We start from the raw sequence: 22,589 nt of genomic DNA, 5'->3' as shown, positions 1-22,589 counted from the left end.
TTACCAATGGGGAATCAGAATTGATTTGTAAGAGCAATACTTACATATTGAGAGATCTGGCCTCTCTTCAGAGAGAACAAAGTAACAGATTAAGACACATTGTTTTGTGTATTAAAAAATAAAAAGTACAAACCCAGTGAAGGATTGGAATGTGACTTTATGATCAGAGATTTAGCTTTGTGATATATTGGTAGATTTGGAAGCATTAAGTATAGGTTTCTTCTGAGAAAAGCTTGAGAATATACTAAAATTTGAAGTCATATGAGTAGATAGACATGACGAATGTTAGGTTTGTTTTTGTGTTGTGTGTGTGTGTGTTCTTTCTTTTAATGGGTAGGATTAAGCATGTTTAGAAGATAAAGAAGAGAGAAAGACCCACCGTTTAAAGTTTAAAAATGTTGGAGTTTGAGATAAAGTTGGTGGGGAATTCCTGTTCTGTCCCAGCACTGCCATGTAAACAGAGTCAAATTTAATTGTTTCTTAAATAAATAATGGAGATAAAGTATAGAGATAAATAATGGAGATAATTTAAGAAAAATTTCAGAATGATTTTTCTACAATGTTACAGTGCCTTTGCAGACAACATCACAGAGTAAGTCATACCTGTAAGTGGTGAATCTCACTCAGTAGGAATAACAGTAATATTCAGGGCTAAAATGTAACTGAGTGCTTTCTATGTGCCTAGCACAGTTAGAAATGTTTCTCATTTACTCTTTGTGATTCTACAAAACAACACCATGAAGTAGGTACTATTATTATTCCCATTTTTACACATGAAGAAATAAACAGAGAGCTGACATTTGCCCATGGTCCCACACCAGTAATTGGCACAGTCTAGGAATCCAGGCAGTCTGACAGCCTACACTATTAAAGTCTGAGCTAAGAATGCTATAGAAACTAGACTGATTAGAGCCAGCAAACTCTTCTTCCCCTTTCTTCCTCAGGTCAATTGACGCTCTTTCTGATTGAGCTACCCTTGCAGGCTGTCAACTCCCCAGCTCCCTGAGTGCATCACTGCTATAAATCCATACCTTAGTCATTGTAACAGTGCTGTTTCTTTTCAAATGTCAAAATCAAATTCAGCTATCTAAAAAATCTTTATAAAATGAATCCAGTGCAACTCATTAGGTTGCACCCAGAGAGATTCTTGAAAATATTAGATGGAGCCCATTATAAAATTCGGCAACAGATGGTTCATTTCCCATACGCAAACAAAAGATCTGCTGTATCACCACACTGTTTCAAGTTAGATAATATTCTCTTGAATATGAAGATTTATACTTGTCAAGAATAAATCTTCTCTTCAAAGGAAGAGAAAGAGGAGCTTTTTGAAAATAATTCAGCTGGAATCTATATGATGTGAAGCATATGCTAGCTGGGGGACAACCTGGTCACTCTGCCCTAGTTTCAAAACAGCTGTAGATGAGATGAAAGCAAAGAGTCATTTCTCTGAGTGACTGGAACAAAGAAATTTTCAAGTGCCTTAGTGAGTTGGATTTATTTATTTCAAACTTCTATTATGTTACTTTTTTCATTCTTAGTTTTTTTGTTTGTTTTTTAAAAAGAAAAACACCTAGAAAGTAAGGTAGAAAAACTTATATCTACACTGTATAAGTCCTATCTTCGCATGGCACTTTTTCTAATTGTTCTAATGCATTTTGATTTCTCCTTATACTTTCTGTACTGTTTGTTTCACATTTAGCTCATGTTAATTTGTGTTCCTGATTGTGTGTTCTATTTCTTTGTAAGTCATTCACTGGTTCTTGTTAATGTAGAGGAATTACTTGTTTTCTGAGGGCTTTCATTTTTCTTAACGACTGTGTTCTAACAGTTATCTCTCCTTTTCTTCTTCTACCACTATTCTCGTTTGTGTCTTTTATTTTTTACCCACCATTGTTCCAATGAAGATATTTTGTCTGTGTGTAAGCAACAGCTGGAAAGTTCACTACCTTTATAAGAAAAATATTTGGCTAAAAGTTTTAAAGCCGTTTTCTGGCAATAAAAAAATATGAGATTATTCAGCTTTTAATGTGTATAAAATTTACCTTGTTTCTCAACCTATCAGTAGGCATTTATCTGCTACCAAACTAAAAACACGTATAAATAAGTTTTAAAGCAATGGTACCCACTGTAAAAATGTATATAACTTTCTTCATTGAGAAGCAGAAGATTCTAGCATTTGTAAGTGTGTGGAGACCTTTCAAAGTAAATAAATAAATAAATTGTGGAACTCAATTTATTCATTTTCTTGGAAATGCAGGTGAATTTTATTTGGAGATGTTTTATTCACTTTGAATGCTTTTCAAAAAATATATATGTTTAGAATTGTCCTTGAATGTAGAATGTAGCATCTATGGCAACAGAAAAAAAAACCCAAATTTTATCACTTTAACACTTCAAATCTTAAGCTTCACGCTTATGCATTTTTTGATCATTCTAATTATGCTGCATGTCTACAATGGTGAGAGAGGAGACGGCTGGATATTCTCTGATACTAGTCAACTAAGTGACATCTTCTGAGTCCCAGCTAATTGAGGTCTATAACTGAATTTCTTATTCACTTTCATAATGTTTATTGATATTCATACAACATCTAAACTATATTCTGTCCCCCTTACAAATGGTAGCCATTCATTTTGCTTTGTTTTCCTTCACCTCTCCTACAGAGCTAGTTCTGGATTCCATTTTCCACTCAGTTCTTGACAGTCCAGGCAGTTAGAGAGACTCCATTCTTGATATAACAGTTAACTCTGTTACGTTCAAAACACCTTAAAGGATTATTCACCTTTCATTGTGATGTTCGTTCCCACAGAACAAATCAAGTAAAATATCCAAAGATGATCTGTCAGATTTGCTATTGTGTGCTATTAACATTAGATTTCTTAAATCATCTTAGTAGACTACAAGTGATAGTCCTTTACCATGAATAAAAATATAAACATGAAATAAAATAGGATTTAGTAAGTGCTTATATACCAAATGTAGTATGTGTATTTATAGCAAATAAAATAACTAACGTTCATAAATTTTTTATAGTTGACATGTCCACTTTAAACTTATTAATATTTATTTACAATAAGTCTAAGCTCATGTTTTATGTAGATACAGCGGTGATTGATACATCACGATTGAATGCTGGGGAATATGATTGTCCCTGCTTTATATTCTAATAGCCAACACAATCTGCATTGCCACATGAGTAAAACAAAAATAATTGAAAAAAGCAAAATGGATCTAAAAAGAGAAATACAATTAATAACACAAGCACTTTACAGCATAAAACACATGTATGCATGTATAATGGTTCATAAAATGAGCTCTCATTACTTATGTGAACCTGAGTTATATTCTAATCCAAGCTTCACTGGAACACTGGGGAAGCTGAGACTCAAAGAGGTCATGCTACTATGTAAAGTCACAGATTAAGTAGTGGACAAACTTTGCCCAGAATACTGACTTCCTGATTCTGACCTAGTGCGGGATTCCATATAAGTAAACAATTTTGTCAACTAATTTCCTTTTCATTACCTTTTTTTTTTCCAATAGGGAGACCAACCTGCAGCTGTTCATTGGGGTTCACTGGACCAAACTGTGGTAAGACAGTCTGTGAGGATTTTTGTCAAAATGGAGGGACCTGCAGTGTTACTTCTGGGAACCAGCCTTACTGCCACTGCCAGCCTGAACATACCGGAGACAGATGTCAGTACTGTAAGTGAAAGTAACACCCGCAAGACAATCTGACAGCATGCTGTGAGCTGTACATTACACGATTTTATCCCCTCTATCTACGCTCCCTCCATTACCTCAATTCCAGCCACGCCCTATTTTTCAGGTCCACTAGCTCTGTCACCCCAAATCTAACAAGTCTTTACGTTGTTCCTTATCCAGCACTTATTTTAAAGACTTTGTTTCTTCCTTTCCCAGCTTAGATTCCATAGTCCATCATTATAACCATTCCCTTGTATACACCCTTAACAATCTTGCCCCCTCTTCCCTTCTCTTGTACTTTTCTAGAAAACTGTAACCACGGTTAAATCCAATTCTTCATCTGTCCTGAACTGGCACCCTGCTGCTAAATACAACTGAAAAAAAACATGTAAACTGGTCTAACTTGAGTTTTATCAGCAATATCGTATGGACACTTACTATGGCTTCCTCTGTATTTCATTAATCCATTGACCCTCTTTGATGTCTATGTCACATCTTCTCCTTTTCCCTCAAACCTCCAGTACCTGTGCCCCAACTTTATTCTCAGCTTAGGAATTGGCTTCCTATTTCATTAATAAAAATAGAAGCTGTCTAAAGAAAACCGCCACAAGCTCCCACCACCAGATCCCTCAAACTAATTTGTCCTACCCCACATCCTCTTGTCTTCCTTCTTACGACTAGGGACCCATGTGATGTGTAATGCTACACTGTCTACTCCTATGTTACATCCCTCTTAGCTACTCATAGACACATCTCATACAGCTGTCCCCTCTTTCTTCTGCCTTATCAATGTTTTTCTCTCTACATAGTCCTTCTTTAAGAACTTTCCTTTGTACTCACATCCCTTTCTAGCTACAACTTTATTACTCTGGTCATTTTTTTTTAATTAAGGTATAGTTGCTCTATAATATTATATTAGTTTTAGGTGTACAGCATAGTGATTCAGTGTTTTTGTAGATTGTATGCCATTTGTAAAACTTATTACAAAATAATGGTTATAATTCCCTGTGCTGTACAAGGTATCCTTGTTGCTTATCTATTTTATACACAGTAGTTTCTATCTCTTAATCTCATACCCCTGTCATGCCGCTTCATCCTTTCCTTTCCCCACTGGTAACAACCAGTTTGTTTTCTATGTCTATGAGTCTGTTTCTGTTTTACTATGTACATTGATTTGTTTTATTTTTTAAATTGTACATATAAGTGATATGATATAGTATTTGCCTTTCTCTGTCTGACATTTCACAAAGTGTAGCATTCTCTAGGTCCGTCTACACTGCTACAAATGGCAGAATTTCATTCTTTTTTCATGGCTGAGTAATATTCCATTGTATACATACATTTTCTTTATCTATTCTTTTGTCGATGGACACTTGGGTTGCTTCCATATCTTGACTATTGTAAATAGTGCTGCTATGAACATTGGGGTGCATATATCTTTTTGAATTAGTGCTTTCATTTTGTTCAGATATATTCCCAGGACTGGAATTGCTGGATCACATGGTAGTTCCATTTTTAGTTTTCAGAGGAACCTCCATACTGTTTTCCCTAGTGGCTGCACCAACTTACATTCTGACCAACAGTGTACAAGGGTTCCCTTTTCTCCACATCCTCATCAGTATTTGTTATTTATAGACTTTTTGATGATAGCCCTTCTGACAGGTGTGAGGTGATAGCTCATTGTTTTGATTTGCATTTCTCTAATAATTAGTGATGTTAGAATCTTTTCGTGTTGGCCATCTGTATGTCTTTTTTGGGAAAAAAAAAAAATCTTTTTGGGTCTTCTGCCCATTTTAGAACGAGGTTTTTTTTTTTTAATGTTGAGTTGTATGAGCTGTTTATGTATGTTTGATAGTAACCTCTTTTCGGTCATAATATTTGCAAATCTTTTCTCCCATTCAGTAGGTTGTCTTTTCATTTTGTCAGTGGTTTCCTTTGTGCAAAGCTTTTAAGTTTAATTTAGTCCCATTTGTTTATTTTTGCATTTTTTTTCCTTTGGCCTTAGGAGACAGATCCAAAAAAATATTGCTACAGTTCATGTCAAAGAGTATTCTGTGTGTGTTCTTTTCAGGCCTTACATTTAGGTCTTTAAACCATCTTGAGTTTATTTTTAAATATGGTATGAGACAGTGTTCTAATTTCATTGTTTTACATATTGCTGTCCACCTTTTTTAGCAGCATTTGTTAAAGAGACTTTTTCTCCATTGTATGTTCTTGCCTCCTTTGTGGTGGATTAACTGTAGGAGCATGGGGTTATTTCTGGTCCCTCTATTCTTTTCCATTGATCTATGTGTGTGTTTTTGTGCCAATACTACACTCTTTTGATTACCGTAGTCTGGAGTATAATCTGAAGTCTGGGAAGTTTATACCACCAGCTTTGTTTTCTTTTTTTTTTTTTTAACCCCTCCTCGGGATTGCTTTAGCAATTGGGGTCTTTTGTGGTTCTGTATAAATATTAGGACTATTTGTTCTAGTTCTGTGAAAAGCGTCATAGGTATTTTGATAGGGCTTGCATTACATCTGTAAATAGCTTTGGGAAGTGTGGCCATTTTAACAATATTAATTCTTGCAATCCAAGATCATGGATATCTTTCCAATTCTTTGTATCATCTTCAGTTTCTTTAAACAATGTTTTAAAGTTTTCAAGGTATAGGTCTTTTGCCTCCTTAGTTAAGTTTATTCTTAGGTATTTTATTCTTTTTGATGTGATTTTAAAAAGGATTTTTGTTTTCTCTTCCTATTTCATTATTTGTGTGTAGAAAAGCAACAGATTTCTGTATATTAATCTTGTATCCTGCAATTTTACTATATTTATTTATTAGTTCTAACAGTTTTGAAGTGGAGACTTTTGGGTTCTCTATGTAGAGTATCATGTCATCTGCAAATAGTGACAATTTTACCTCTTTCCTTCCAATTTGGATACCTTTTGCTTCTGTCTGTCTAATTTCTATGGATAGAACTCCCAGTACTATGTTAAATGGCAGTTGTGAAAGCAGGCATCCATTTCTGTTCCTAAATTTAGAGGAAAGGCTTTCAGCTTTTCACTGTTGAGTAGGATGTTAGCTGTGGGTTTGCCATACATGGCCTTTAATATGTTGAGATATGCTCCCTCTCTCACCATTTTGATGAGAGTTTTTATCACGAATGGAAGCTGAGTTTTGTCAAATGATTTTTCTGTGTCAGTTGAGATGACCATGTAATTTTTATCCTTCCTTTTACTAATGTGGTATATCAAATTGATTGATTTGCAAATATTGGAGCATCCATGTATCCCTGGAATAAATCCAACTTGATCATGCTGTATGAACTTTTTAATATATTGTTGGACTGGGCTTGCTAATATTTTGTTGAGGATTTTTGCATCTATATTCATCAAAGATGTTGGCCTTTTATTTTGTTTGTTTCTTTCTTTCCTTTTTTTTTTTCTTTTGGTAGTGTCTTTGTCTGATTTTGGTATCAGGGTAATGGTGGCCTGTTACCATTAATGAATGCGGAAGTGTTCTCTTCTCCTCAATTTTTTGGAATAGTTTGAGAAGTATATGTATTAGCTCTTATATGTTTAGTAGAATTTCTCTGTGAAGCCATCTGATCCTGGATTTTGTTTGCTAGGAGTTTTTTCTTAAATTCTTCTTCGTCTTATTCTTCTTATAAATACAATATACTACTAGTGATGATTCTGTTCAGATTAACTGTTTCTTCTTGATTAAGCCGTGGCAGGTGATTTGTTTCTAGAAAATTGTCCATTTCTTCCAGATTGTCCAATATTTTTGGCATATAACTGTTTGTCATGGCTATTGGTTGTTATTTCGCCTCTTTCATTTCTGATTTTATTTCTGTCCTCTCTTTTATTTTTCTTGGTGCGCCTGGCTAAAGGTTTAGCAATTTTGTTTATCAAAAAACCAGCTCATGGTTTCATTGATTTTTTTTTCTTGTTTTTCTTTTTTGGTCTCTGTTTTATTTATTTACTCTCTGATCTCTATTCTTTCCTTCCTGATAGCCTTATGGGCATTTCAGAGTATATGACTCTTTGTAAATTTTCTCTTGCTGCCTTAAAAATTATCTCTTTAACTTTTGCCATGTAATTATATGTCTTGGTATAGGTCTCTGTTTCAGTTCATCTTATTTAGGACCCTCAGTTCTTCCTATATTTAGATATCTGTTTCCTTCTTCAGGTTTTGGAAGTTTTCAACCACTATTTTCCCTATTCAGTTAACATTCTTAATACCAATGCTTTGAATTATTTATCTGGTAAATTGTTCATTTCAGTTTTATTACTTTTTCCGGATTTTTCTCTTGCTCTTTCAATTGAGAGTAGTTCATCTCCCTTTTCGTTTTGCTTAACTTTCTCTGCCTTTATGAATTATGTGAAACAATTACCTATTTCAGTCTTGAATTTGTCCTGTTTTCAAGTCATGTCTTTCCTCAGGGTGCGCTGGCAGCTATCACCTTGGTAGGGGGTGGGGCTGGAGATGGAGGGGCTTCAGCTGGAGCTGGGTGTGGGGCAAGACTTACCCTCTGCTCGATGAACATATCAGCCCTATCAGGGATGGGGTGTGATCCCAAGTGGCTGAAACAAAAGCCACAAGAGCCATCCCCAAGGTACCTCAGTTTCCTCTAAGTGTGTGCTTTGCCCTCTCCCACCAGCGGGGCCCTCTCCCCAGAGCAGAGTAGCATCGAAGCTAAGGGGTCCCACATGGGCTGTCTGTCTCCGATGCACTGCCTGTGCAGGCATCAGCAATTAGTTCCCTCAGTCGGCTCAGCTGCAGCCTCAGGTCCAAGTCCCCTCTGTCCCTCACAGCCAGTCACTCCCCATAGCCTCCGTTGCCCTGGCCGGTTGTGGAATCACACTGCAGGGCAGGTGGTGACCGCATGGACTCTCTGTGTATGTGGGGTGTGGGCTGTGATAGAGCAGCCACTATCAGAGATCTGGTGGTTTCTGATGCACTGCTTGAGGAAGTGCCGACAATGGCCACGGCTGCCTCACCCACGTTCCACCCTGGGCCCCATGGCCTCTGTGTCCCATAGGTGAGTTTTCTCCCCGGTGGTGGCAGCCCCAGATCTAGTGCTGCACTGTGACATGCAGCAAGCAGGGCTGCAGTATTTGCTCAGCTCGGGCTGGGCATGCAGAGAGGTGGGAAGAAAGCCAGCCAGGAAGTTTCAGTTTGCCCTTTCTGCCCTGCCTTGGGGTACGCTGATATACATGCTCTTCTTCAGAGCTGGCAGTTCCCACATCCTGTTAGTGCCAATGGTCCTCCAACCAGCAAATGGGGCTTATCTCCCCAGTGTAGGACCTAAGCACTACACACCCAATCCATGGCTCTCACCGCTCACTCCTCTAAAACACCCACCCTTTGATTTCCATATGACTCTGCACATTAGAATGGGCTCCACAACTTTTATAAAATACAGTTTACCAAACATTTCCACCAAAGATTCTGATTCTGTTAAGCTGAAATAGGACATCTCTAATATTTAAAGTGTTCCAGATATTTCACAAATATGACTAAGATTGAGACCCACTGCCTAGATGATTTCAACCAATTAAATAATTATATGGCTTTTAATACCACCCAAGTATGAATGATTCCAAATGTATATTTCTAAGTGAACCTGTCACCTGAATCCCAGATGTTTATACTTAACTGACTATTTGACAGCTTGATTTGGCTCTAAATTAACCTGATTTTCTCCTCCAAAAATCTGTCTACCATAGTTTTCCCTATGTCTGAAAGGAAAATACTCATTGTTCAGGTCCAAAACTCTCGGAGTCATTTTTGACTCCTCTCTTTCTTTTATGCACCATGTTTATTGTCACATTTACCTTTAAAACGTATCCAGAATCTGAAAGCTTCTCATCACCTCTATCCTCACTACCCTTATGGAAGTTACCAGTGTCTCTTACCTGGATTATTACTAACTGATCTCCATGCTTCTCTCTGCACCCTCTGTATTTATTCTCAAAACAGCAGCCACAGTTGTATGTTTTATCCAAAAATAAATTGATTTTCCATCTCAGTCACATATACTGAGATATTTCTACATCTAGGCACTTTTGTAATTACTTCTTTTTCATTAATTTTATTAATTCATCTAAACCTCCGAATACAGTAGCTATTATTTTTATTCTCATTGTATGGAGGAGGCATAAAGAGCCTCCTGAAGATGGATCATGCAGCTACTAATTGGGAGGATTCAAGCTCTTACAATGCAACCCAGGGTCCACCCCCTTAAAAGTTACTTAGCATTCTGGTCCCCAGGTTGTTTAATATCATTGAGGACCTCATGGAGAATGGCCTAGGTGTCTGGTCATTGTGGAAAGTACGTGGAACAACATAGATCAAGCTGTATGTATGCTGATTTATTTGAGAATCAAAAATTGTATTACATTTTTTTTCTCTGATACTGTTAACAGGAAGCCACTTCTGTAGCAAAGAGATTCAGTTTTGAATTGGTGTTTCCTTTCCTATGTGTATATTCTCCTCATATTAGGTCAGCCTCTTCTTGACATATAGAGATGCCACTGCCCTAATCCAATGCCCATTTCACTTTGTTCACCCAACTTATCTCTTAAATGATATGCGTCACAGACCAGCAGAGTTTATCTGGCAAATACACCTCCAGTTGTATGTGTGTATCCTCCTCCCATGTTGCTTGCATCCTCTCGCTCTCTTGTCTCCCGCCTCTCAACACTGCATAATAGCACAACACGACTACCATTGAATCAGTTGTGGGGTTTTTGTTTTTGTTTTTGTTTTCTTTTCAGCTCCACATTTCTCACCACCCTGAATGATGTCCAAGCGAATCGGGGACAGTGACAACCATGATCCTGCATAATACAGACCCTACTTACTATCCAAACTAGTTTTGCACCCGCTCCTTTATTCAAGTAAAATCACACTGATCCTGCTTCTGCATCGGTCAGCGTCCTTCACATTGTGACTTTCTCATGCTATTCTATTCCTTTGAAATGCACTTTCTTCAGATTCCTCCTCACCCTCATCTCTCAATGCCATATACTATCTGTCTGTCTCTCTCCAGCTCAAAATTCATTTCCTTTTTGAAGTTGTTCATAACCACCCTCAGTTTGAATGAACCTCTCTCTCTTCTAAATCTTCAAGTCACTGCTTCTTTATTTCTTTTTAGCTCTATTCACTTTTACCTAGTATTATTTACTAGTTGTGTGTGTTCCTTTTCCGTGTCTGGGACGACCTCTTTGAGACCACAGCCAACAGTGGCATTTGTCAAATAAACAAATGAACAAATACGTAATCATAGACAAGTAAATGAAAGCAGTTTGGAGGCAAGTTTATAAAAGAATAAGCAGTTTAATGCACAAAAGCTACTTTTAATTCGGGTACAATCATCTGGCATTTTGTGTGGAGATGTTTCTCAGTTCCTAATTGGTCCGTTATCGTGAAGCAGCAGTCTTTTTTTTTTTTTTTTAAGTTGAAGCATCACCATATTTGATATTTTTTGAACTAAGTTAAAAAAAATACTATGTGACCATCGTTATAATGATTTGTATTCTTAAAAAGGATATATCCAGTTAGCTTATATTTTAATTGGCAACTTAATAGAATCACAGTCTGAGGTAGCCTGATGCTGCATTATAATTTTATTATCACTATTAGCAGTCATAGCACTTCTCACCTTTTACAGCAAAGCACTTATTAAAATTAACCAATTAATCCTTAGGCAGAGGTTAAATAACGTGCTTAAGGTCCCAGAGAAGTAATACTATAGTCAGAATTGGACCCCAGGAGTTGTTGATCAAGATATCAACAAACATTTCTGCAGTATGTATTGATGCTTTTCTTTGGCACCAAAATAAATCTGTGGACAGTATCATTAAAATGATAAATCCAACAGCTGACAAAAGCATAATAAGTTTAGGATCTATTAGATGTGCATTGGCAAGGTTCAGTGGACCTGGTGTTCTGTCAAAATTGTATCTTGCATATACAGAATCTTCTCTCTATAAATGAAGAAATGACAGAACGGTTCATTACAGTGCCTAATTAAAGGTCCATTAGTAGGAGGTAAAACATCAGTTCTTAGTTGTGCTGAGTAAAAACATTTCACAACACTGATGGCATTATAAAATCCTGAGGTCTAAAACACAAATTAATTTTAACACCAGTGCCCAGGGAGGAGAGACAGATAAATAAATAATGGCAAAAGTAAAATTAAGTATTCTTTTAATCAAACATAGTTCCATTTCATGCAGTTCTGGAGCAAGGATTCCTGGTGTACATCAAAAAAATAATAAGCATGGCATCTTTCATTTAACTCTGGGTGTTAAATATGAGGTCAACAATATTGGAAGTTATTTATAATTGAACAGTAATGATATTAGGGCAAAAGAGCCAATTAGGACCAACTCAATCTGGGTCTAAGAGCCAGGTATTCAAATCAAATGAGAATCTGCTTGTTGTCTCATTGATATTTCAAAGTCCTCTAGTGACCTGCATGAGGAATCATTATAATTTCAATTAGAACTCAATTTATTAGAAGTATACCTGTGTCACTCCCACTGATTCCAGTAAATACAGACATTAAGTAGTATCTCAAGTTTTTAAAGTTTGGAGTATCTGACAGTAATCCAAACATGCCATCTATTGTAACTGGTATGAGAATCATACTCTATCAAGTAACTTCTTAAAGTTATCAACTATAGTTTTGAACCTACCATATGTGAAGACACAATGGGATTATTTTTTACCATTTTCCTTCCAGAGCTATCTTATTCCTTAGTCAGTTGGTCAGTGAACATGTTTTGGTGTTTACAATGAGCCTGTTCCTATGTTAGGCACGGAGGAAACAGTGGCATCAGAGATATTCCCTGCCCTCAAAGGGCTTACAGTCTAATGTATGATTCTGAAAATGAAACAAATAATAATTTTATTGAACAGTTTAATGAAACACAAAGACCAGAACCCAAGAAATAACACAGAATTTAGCCAATAGAAAAGATTTCTTGAAGGAATTATCACCTAAGCTGAGACCAGAAGAAAGAAAAGCTAATCAGGTGAAGAGAAAATGCAGTGAGTGGAACAGCATTTGCAAAGGGCCAGAAGGGAAAGCCTTTTGAAATTTATTTTTTATTTTTCTACTTGATTTTCCTAGGGTAGGGCTGGCAAGAGAAATAACAATTACTGAACATATATAATGTATTGATCACAGAGATAAGTTGTTGACCTCATATTTAACAGAGATATATGCTGTTATACATTATTTTATCTGATATATGGGTATATGATATCATGACAAATGCTCAGACAACCCTGTGAGGTTAGTATTATTAGTCTAACTTTACAAATGCCAAGAAATGAGATTAAGCCATTCTCCCTAATCTGCCAGGTTAGAGAACAGAGGGACCATAATTTATAGCCGTGCGGGTCTGACTCCACGAGCTTCTGTTGTGTTTTCCCATCACTTAATAGCCTGCCCAGTCTATTGCATCTTTTTAGACGCGCTAATGAGAACGTGCAAAACTCAGGTGGCGCAATGGCTTGACCTGGTCTTTTCAACTTTCTACTCCATTGAAGAGAAGTGTTAATAATTATTTCAATCTTGACTTGATTAAGACTATGGCAGGCCCAAGCAGAAGGGAGCAAAAGACATTAATAATGACCAGGAAAATAGAATAGAATCTCTTCAGTTAGTATGCAGGCCAATTAGAACCGACCCCTGAACTCTAAGAAAGGGCTAAGACTTAAAAGTGAAATTATCAATCAAGACTAGCTGTTTCCTAAATATTCAAGTGTTCAAGATTCTTAGAGCATTCACACCTAGAGTTTTAACGTATTTTGGAGCACTGTCCTCCAATTTGTTTCCTCTTAGTGAGAAGATAAGCGTTGTCTTCATTCATGATCTCTTGTCTGGATTATTACAGCACGTTCCCTTATGTACCTTTTCTTCTAACCTTGGAAACCTATTCATTGTGTTCAAAATGTGCCCCTTTTAATTGATCAGACCTCTTTTTCTTTGCACATGGTGTTCTGAGTATCTGACAAGCCTAATTCCCCAACTTTGTCTTCTCTACTTGCCTGTGCTCTAGGACATTCGGCCCTTCTCTCTGGCACTTTTACTCTGTGTTAATACCATCATTCACATTCTTGACTCTCTACCCCAGTAGAGTACAAAACAGGCCATGGTGTTTTTCATACCTCATCAATCTTGGGAGTTAACTTACTGCCTGGAATTAGTAGATAGTGTTAGGTATGTGAGTGAATGTAAACCAAGTAACAGGATTCTGCTTCCAGCCAATTAGGCTCAGTTTTTTTCTGTTCTCTGACAAGATCCCACTCAAAAGGCAGAGCCAAAGTTCTGGGCTACCTTTACTTACTAGCTCGTTAAGATCCACACTCCATAAGAAGCTTTGTGCCTGTGTTTTAAGTTTGAAAAATATAGTGGAAAAATTCAATTACAGTTGAATTAACATGTGTGAGGGAAAATAAATACATTTCTTTTCTCATGTGACCAGGATAGAGCATCATGAGCTAAGGCTAAGATAATGCAATAACATTAATTTTTTTTACTCTAGATATTTTAGAAGAAATTGTCAGCTATAAAAATATTGTTGAACACAATTTTCATCCAGTAGTAAAACTGGAATTACTAAAAACAGATTTTACTATAATATTGTGCCTTTAAAGGAAATGTAAAAATAGTGAGAGAAAATATTCAGGAAAAACTGTAGTAATATAAAAAATAATTTATTGGAAACTGAACTAAATCTAAGAAGATAGTATGTCATATGTGAGTCAAAGTACATATTCTGATTATTAAAATTAATTTATTCAACTGATATATATTGAAGATTTCTGGGTCTCATTTATTGTTCTAGGCATTAGAGATACATCAGTATAAAAGTTCTTTTGAAGATACTTGCCCTGCTTAATTTTTGGTAAATAAAAAACCAAATAATATGTCTTTTCAAGTTAAAAGCTGTGACTTAAGATTTATATAGTCAAAAAATGATTAGGTGGAAATGGGAAATAGTTTATTCCGTACTACTTAAAAGCATACTTGTTTTATACAACTGCATTTCAAATTCCAACATGTTTATAAAGTTAATTATGAATAAACTTTTATTTCTGTGTCATGTAACATACTTTTAGTGTAGTTATGTTTCAGTAATTAACTTTTAGTAATTATACTTAATAATTTTGATAACTATAAAACAATTAAGGATGCTTATTTACTTTTGCTGGCATTATAGAAGCAAATTTCTTCTTTGCCAGCTTTATTTGATTTTGAGACAGTTTTAATCTCACAATACTCTTGAAACAGTGCTTCACCTGCTATCATGCCAAGTTTAGATGACTTCTTTTTCCACTTTTATGCCACATTAGCCCTACCATCAGGTGTTTGCTCTTCTTTTTCCAACTTAAGGAAGAGTGAATATAGTATGAAGGACTACAAAAAACAGACTGAAAACTGCCTAACTGAAGGTTGAAAATAACTTGTTACACAAATAATGGTTAGTAACTGTCTAAAGAGGTATTTGTATTGAAATAAACTGAACATGCCCAGCAGGAGCCCTCAAAAAAAAAAAAAAAAAAAAGCAAAACTTTGCATGAATAGAAGCACCCATTATTATGATTCTACTATATTTGATGTTAAGCAAACTGAATGGATTCGTAATTATCTACACACAGAACTGGGTATGTGAGACCATATAGTACATAAATCATGCACAGACACACAAATTGAAAACAAATTTTTACTTGGAGCTCACCTCAAACCAAATTGTTTCTAGTTAAATACATCTGCTAACATCAATTTTAAAATAATTATGTCAAATGTAAATTTAAGAGTAATTTTGAAACGTCATGCTTGGTATCAGATTTGGAATGTCAGCTGAAATGTTTTGAAAAAAAATGTCATGAGTCAGGAGTCTTTAAATGCTTTAAATATAAGACAATCAAATAAGATTCCTATCTTATAGTTAATACTTCATGTTTAAGTATTAAAGATTTCATCACTATAAGCTGGTGTTATTATTCTGTTTCATGTAAAACAGAAACCTTTTTTGGTAATTGGTAATTAATATTCTGCTAGAAAAAATGTATTTATATTGATTATTGATAAATATGGCAAATATCAGCATGCCATCAACAGTTCTCATGGTAAGAAAAAAATAATTCTCCAAATCTTAAACTTAGAGCTTCTGAGTCCCAGAATGCAATAATCCAAAGAAAGGAGGGAAGGCTTATAATTTATCCTATGACTATGTAACTCATCAGGTAAAGAAGAGCATAACTTTGCTTAAATCAAAACAGTACATTCATAATTTTGTTTGTTCAGTTTCATTCTCATAAATGCGAAATATAATTAGCATAGTTTGATTTTAATAAATGGGTATATACTAAGATCGATTGTTTTCTAACAAATGAAGTGAAGTAACACAAAAAAGAGCAAAGTTAAATAGAAAGGGAATCCCAGAGATAGGCAATAATTTCGCACAATATAGATGCCTAATTATATGACAATGAACTATTTTATTAGAGAGGCCCACTTATTGGGGATTGCCCCTAAAAAATCAGATCTCTCATAAGTGTAGGACACTCTGAAAAACAGAAAGTTACTTGGTCCAGAAAAGCATTAGAAAATCAATCCAAAGTTCAAGTAGCTAAATTTGAATTTTTAGATCTGCATTACCATTTGAAGATCCATGACTAAATCTGTGGTAATAATAACCTAATTTTCAGTTTAATGAAGTAGTTTGTACTTTATTAGTTTTAAGAACTTGGAAAATCTATATTGTAATGAACTGAGGACAAGCTTTCCTTGCAAGTGAATGATATACATAATCAGCAAAGTGCTGGAAACAAACAAATTGGTGTGGACATGACCACATGGTAAATAGCACTGTGTTTAACGAACCACTTTCATGTTATGTTCCACACCATGAATAAGTGGAATTAAGCTAGAATATTTCAACTCCAGATGTCAGTGCTCCTTAATTTGAAAGGTAGTGTAGGCTTCCAGTCCTTTTAAGAATCTCTTGTCCAAATAAAACAAATACATAAAGTATTTTGCATATAATTTCAGTGGGTTTCTAGAACTTCATTGACTATACACTCTAGTTTCACTGGAATTTGTCAAGATGGCATACAAATTTGAGGAAGAAGTATTGGGTTTTAGAGGTGATAATATGGAATTAAAACATTCTTTCAGAATCATTTAAAATTATACAAAGTAGACAATTGTGGACTAACAAATAATATTCTGCAACTTTGGATTTTCACATTATTTTTATTATCACAGGTGAAACTCAGTTACATGATTTGTAAAAACAATAATGATTATAATTAAACTGCCTGTTTCTCATAGTTGTGAGTTTCAAGTTAGGTAATCTTTAAAAAAGTTTCTTTTAAATTTTAAAATTAAATGTAAATTTTTATATCTTGATTTTAATAGTATTTTGAGTGCCTATCATTTATAATATGTAATTAATGTGTATTATGATATATATTTTAGGTATTATATATTCAGGTAATATATAATTTGGATAATACAAAATTAATTTATTAATGTTATAGCATTCGTGTCTATGGCCTGAGATTTTTTTTTAATAACTTCTGTAATGATCAACAAATTTAGAGTGAAATCCTATATAGAATTACATAAAAGTAAATAGATTAGATAGATCAATTTCTATTATTGAAGAAAATAGTCTCTTGTATAGGTGTACTTTCATACACAGATTAGGCTGTGACTACAAAATGAAGGCTGTTGGAAGCTGAAAAGTTTAGTCTAATTCTATGGAATGCCCATTTATGAGAATTTGGTAGGTCACATCTTTCATTCACATGGTGGTTTGGAGTATCTGGTAGTTGGTGCATTGATTCAGCAGCTGAGGGTCTGTTTTATTCAGGTACTAGATATCCAATGGCCCTTTTACTGGGACTGCGTGGCATCTATCTTTTCTTGCCATCTGATTTTCCTCTTTCATCTCCCACCTTCTTCTCCCCAACTTAACACACACATACACATCCTGGCAAACTTCAGTTAGTTTCAGGAGTAGGTAAAATTAGCCTTGATTGATCACATATTTACATAAATTTATAATTGCCTTTGGGGTTTTAAAAATAAAATATCAGCAGTATGATTCTTATACTCTGCCTTCTGAAGTGCCCTGTTTTCCAAGGGCCAGTGCTCATTCATTAATTGAACAAATGTTAATAGGGCATCTAAGATGTGACAGCCACTGAGGTTTGAGAGTTAGTCATGAATAAAACAGAAAACTGCTCTCATGGTACACTTTAGTATTTATAAATAATATGCAAACATATTAAATGTCAGGTGGTGAGAAATGAGATGATGAAAAATAAAGCAGGATAAATTAAGGACCTAATTCAGTCTGAATGAAGAAAAGAGTCAGGGGCCTACAGAAACTAAAACACATTAGTTACTATATCAAAAGTGTATTGCTACAGTATCTTTTTTGTACACTGGGTACATAAAAGAGTAATGAGTTAATTTCATTGCCTTAAAGGTTGAAACAATTTACAAGAATGTTTTTGAAGAACAATAATCTTTCTAAATAAAAAGTGTATTGGATTAAATTGTTTATTGATTAATTGCAGCAATTCAATGCATAGTTCTAGTCATGTTAAAGTGTAATGCTACTAATTAATAATAAAGTGATTTTCTGTAACCTTTGGATTACTATGAAAGTAAAGTAGAAAGCTGGTTTTTATATATCAATAATCTGTTTTATGTGTATACATCTAACCTAAAGGAAAGTTGCACATTTGACCAAGGGAAATCTTTTATAATTTGCTATGTATTACTTCTTATCAGGTGACCTTTTCAAGATGGCTTTCTTTCTTTCAGGGAACTATGATTAAATAATAATCACTTCTATGTAATTGCTATTTCCCTAATTGTTATCACACCAGTGTAAAAACTCCTTTCTATATATCTGTATAGATATTGATATATTGATATAAAGATATATATTATGTATTTTGCAAGGTAACATATTGAAGGAAAAGTAGGAGGAAGTTACATCTAAGTATATCAGAAATTGTTACTTTAACTTATAGATTTGAAATGAGTAGCTTGGGAGAAAGAAAGGCTGAAAAGTTGGAATGGAGAAGAGATGGAGAAGAAGAAAAAAACTATGCGTATAGGAACTGCATGGGTTTGTCTAGAATGGTCACATCTTCTCAAAACATTCACTGCCTCTCATTAGGCTACAACATGATGACGATAACTTTCTTCATGATGAGATGATTTTTTTCCATGATCACTTCAAGCATTCTTCACCTCTCATTTCTCTGTGAAACTCTTCCTAGTTTTCTGTAAATGCGTTATTAGTTGGTGCTTTGAATTGTCTTAAAAAATAGTTCTTAACTAAAATCTTTTATTGATCTTAATTTTTTTCAATTGTGTTAGCTCTGAGGTTCTATCAAAGTATGAGCACCCTGAGGGCATGGGCAATATCAATACAATTGATACTATTAACATAGTAGATGTTAATAAATTTTATTAGGCTGAAATGAATTGAACCTTAGTACTACTAAATGTCCTGATAAAGAAATTAGGGCCTAAACATGATAAATTGTTTGTTTATTGTGAGTTACTACCTATATGTGTGTGCCTCATCCTCATTCTATTTTTAAGCCATCGTACACTTATTCACTCATATGATTTTGAGTTTGCCTCATCTAATAACTGCATTTAGCTGTCGTCTGCAAGTCAACTTGCTTTCAAGTCTCAGATGACTCTCTACCACTTTATAGTTATTTGCTAAAAGCTTTTATACCTGGATTGCTTTAAAAATAGAGGAATACTCAACCCAGAACATCCTTTACAAACAAAAGTTGTATAGGTTTCTCTGATATTTGCAAAACACATTGCCATGATAGTTTTATGAGTTAATTTTGACTATTACTAAAATTATTGATGCCATCATTGTTAATATACATTTTGAAACAGCAGCCCGTTGAAAATTTAAATACTGGTACTTTTAACATTCCAGCCCATATATCTCACTCAAATCAAGCTTTTATTAAATTGGCTTTCTGAATTTTACATTTTCCTCCCACCTGGGTACTCAGAGATGGCACTGCTTGCTCACAATAGATCTTACTCTTTACATTTTTGCAGTTTTCTCTACAATATTTAGGATGTATTTCTATTTTTAGTAAATTATAAAATGCAAATTTCTTAGACGTGCTTTCCTGATGAAAACTTATCAGCTCTAATCAGAGTTTTGCACACATTTTTCCCTAGTGAATATTTAATTGGCATACCTGGATTCAATGTTTGCCTACTTTATTAAACTCAGCTCTGAAATCAGAAGATATATTTAGGACTATGCAGTGTTTAATTACTAAAATACCATAGGCTGTGTAAAACATTGGAGGAATGTGAAAAAGAATACGTTCTAGCATTTCTTAAATTTGTTTTCATTTCTTAATATCATCCCTTAAAGACAATAATCATAAAATTCTAAGCAAATTATATGTTACTTTATCTCTTTGCCTCCTAAACCATGATAAGCAAAAATCTGACTCCAGAGAAGGAAAGGCTGCCATCGTTTTCGTTAACATTTTTAAGAATCTGAAAACTTTTACAGAAAAAGTAAATATTTTCATCCCGAATTAAATGTCAATAAATGATGACACTCAGGAATGTCTTACTTTGTGATTTCTTGGCGGTTATTTTTGGTTTCCTACTTGTCTGGAGGGAATTAGAGCTGATCCTGCCTGATATTGAGTATATCACATGGATAGTTAGGTGTTGCCTTCAAGTAAGAGAGCCCAGTGCCATAAATTAATTACCAGTGAGAGAGGCACATATTCAACTTGGCTTGGGACGGGAGGCCGAAAATGGCACGTGAAACGTGCATGTTTGGATGAGATGTAGGTATGCTGGTTGAGTTCCTGAGCTCTAATTTTGCAGGTCTGGGTGGCATCAGGTAAGCTCTTCTGGGCCTTTTGTTCTTGCTATTGCAGGGTCCATTAGCATTCTGATTGGTGGTTAAACCCTCAGATATCTGTCTAGATGGAGGTCCGTTTGCTTTTAGACACATACAAGGAAAAAAGAACACTAAAAGTATTCAGAATTACCTTCTGGATTTTGTTTTCCTGAGTGTGAGTAATTGAATAAGAAAAATAAGAGTTTATTCTCTAGAATTTGGCTTATTTGGGTTTGAATTTCAGTTCTCACTTTTTCTTGTGTCATTGTTGGCAAGTTGCTTAACTTCTCTGTACCTCAGAGTAATCCCCTACAAAATGAGAGTGATATCATATAGTGCTGAGATCAAAACAAACACATGTGCCTGGCATGCAGAAGACAGCTGAAAACGAGCACTCACCATCATTATCTCCATCATTTCCATCATTTTACTCAAAACAGGCTCTTGTTGGCCTTTTTGGTATCAAGGGCATTGTTGAGGATGGATGGGTGAGCAGGGAATCATGACATAATCTCAGGCGTGTTTGGTAACACTGACTCTGCTCAAAGATGACCGAAGGGCATCTTGGAGAGATTAGTCACATAACTCAGATCAAGTCACATTGTTAGGCAGAGGAAGGGCTGAATTTCACCTCTAACTCCCTCATATTCTGGCCAATGTTTTTGTTTTTTCTTTCTTTTTATTATGTCACCCTAGTATAAGTATGCATCAAAAGTTTATAAAATTCCATTGTTGGCTTTTCTGGAAATTCTTCTGCCTTTTATGCATATGTGGAAGCAGCTATAAAACTCCCAGTAGGGAGAACATTAGCAATATTCATAGAACCCACTGCTCCTGAGACACAATTAAATAACAGTGAAAGTGGAGTGTGAATTGCACTGAAACTAGACCTCAGTTATACAACTCCTGGGGTGGGAGGGTGTGCTGTGGGTTTACCCAGTCTTTGTGAAAGAAATCCCATCCTGCTTTTAATTTATGTGTGTGTGTGGTATGTGTGGTCCTAAATTATCAAATGCTTATTTAAATTAGGAATCTTAAAGCCAATTCACATAGCATTTTTTTAAAGGCCAGGTCAAAATTCAGTAAAGTAGGACAATTGATGTATATACATGTGATTGCATAATTTAGTCTCCCCTATATAACGATTCTGTGTCACCAAAGACTGTCTAGGTTCCCCATTATTCTTACTGAGTATTTTCAGCTCCTGTTTAGGTGGTATATTTTGGTTTGCTTTTCTTCTCTTTAAATAAATTTCACGCTTCCCTGACTATTACAATGTGAATAGCCCAGTTGCAAATATGAGTTAATAGCTAAATGGTCTTGGCAATTTACTTTTCAATAGAAAGAAATATTTGGGAAAGAATTTAAACGCAGCTAGAGATTTTATAGGCATCTGGCTCCCCACGAATATTCATAAACCTGTCTATATACCTATACATGCACATATTTTTATGTGGTCGATTAAGATACTGTAAAAAATATTAAAGGAAGAAGTATCTCCTTGTATTTCTGGTTGCTTAAAAAGAAAAGAGAAAGAGAGAGACAGTGCAATAATGATCTCCCTTGAAAATTACTCCATTTCTGTTGCAGAAAATAGCCATTCACTTATTCTTCAGTTACTATCTACCTAATTACCATGTGAATACTCTGTAATTATATATCCATTGTTGTCCTTTCGAGTACATGATTGTGTTTGGTGCTACTATGCAGTTCTTAGTGTAATTACCCTACAGAGGTTATAACAATTTTTATATTGTGAATATAAAGTGTTATTATATAATTTCATGGTAATCTCTTTCTTAGCACAGATTAATTACATTTCATTATTGCTCCTTCTTATCATAAGCAGAAATCTCAAATGTTATGCCATTCAGGTCAGTAAAATGCTCAAAACTTATAAGCTGGAAGGGTCCAAAGGAAGGAAGATTTTATTGGTAGTAAT

General features: G+C 35.0%; 1 protein-coding gene across 1 annotated transcript in view; it reads left to right on the top strand.

The window, feature by feature from the left end:
• LRP1B (LDL receptor related protein 1B) overlaps nucleotides 1-22,589 on the top strand; it is a 1,778,947-nt gene that overhangs the window by 1,715,526 nt on the left and 40,832 nt on the right. Inside the window, exon 84 of the mRNA XM_057745031.1 lies at nucleotides 3,547-3,708. Within this exon, the coding sequence (XP_057601014.1) occupies nucleotides 3,547-3,708 (162 nt within the window). The remainder of the gene's footprint in view (nucleotides 1-3,546; nucleotides 3,709-22,589) is intronic.

The sequence above is a fragment of the Hippopotamus amphibius genome, chromosome 8 (assembly GCF_030028045.1).
Source record: "Hippopotamus amphibius kiboko isolate mHipAmp2 chromosome 8, mHipAmp2.hap2, whole genome shotgun sequence".
Taxonomy (NCBI): Eukaryota; Metazoa; Chordata; class Mammalia; order Artiodactyla; family Hippopotamidae; genus Hippopotamus; species Hippopotamus amphibius.
Note: the sequence above shows the minus strand (reverse complement) of the source record. Positions and strands in the feature narration are given on the sequence as shown.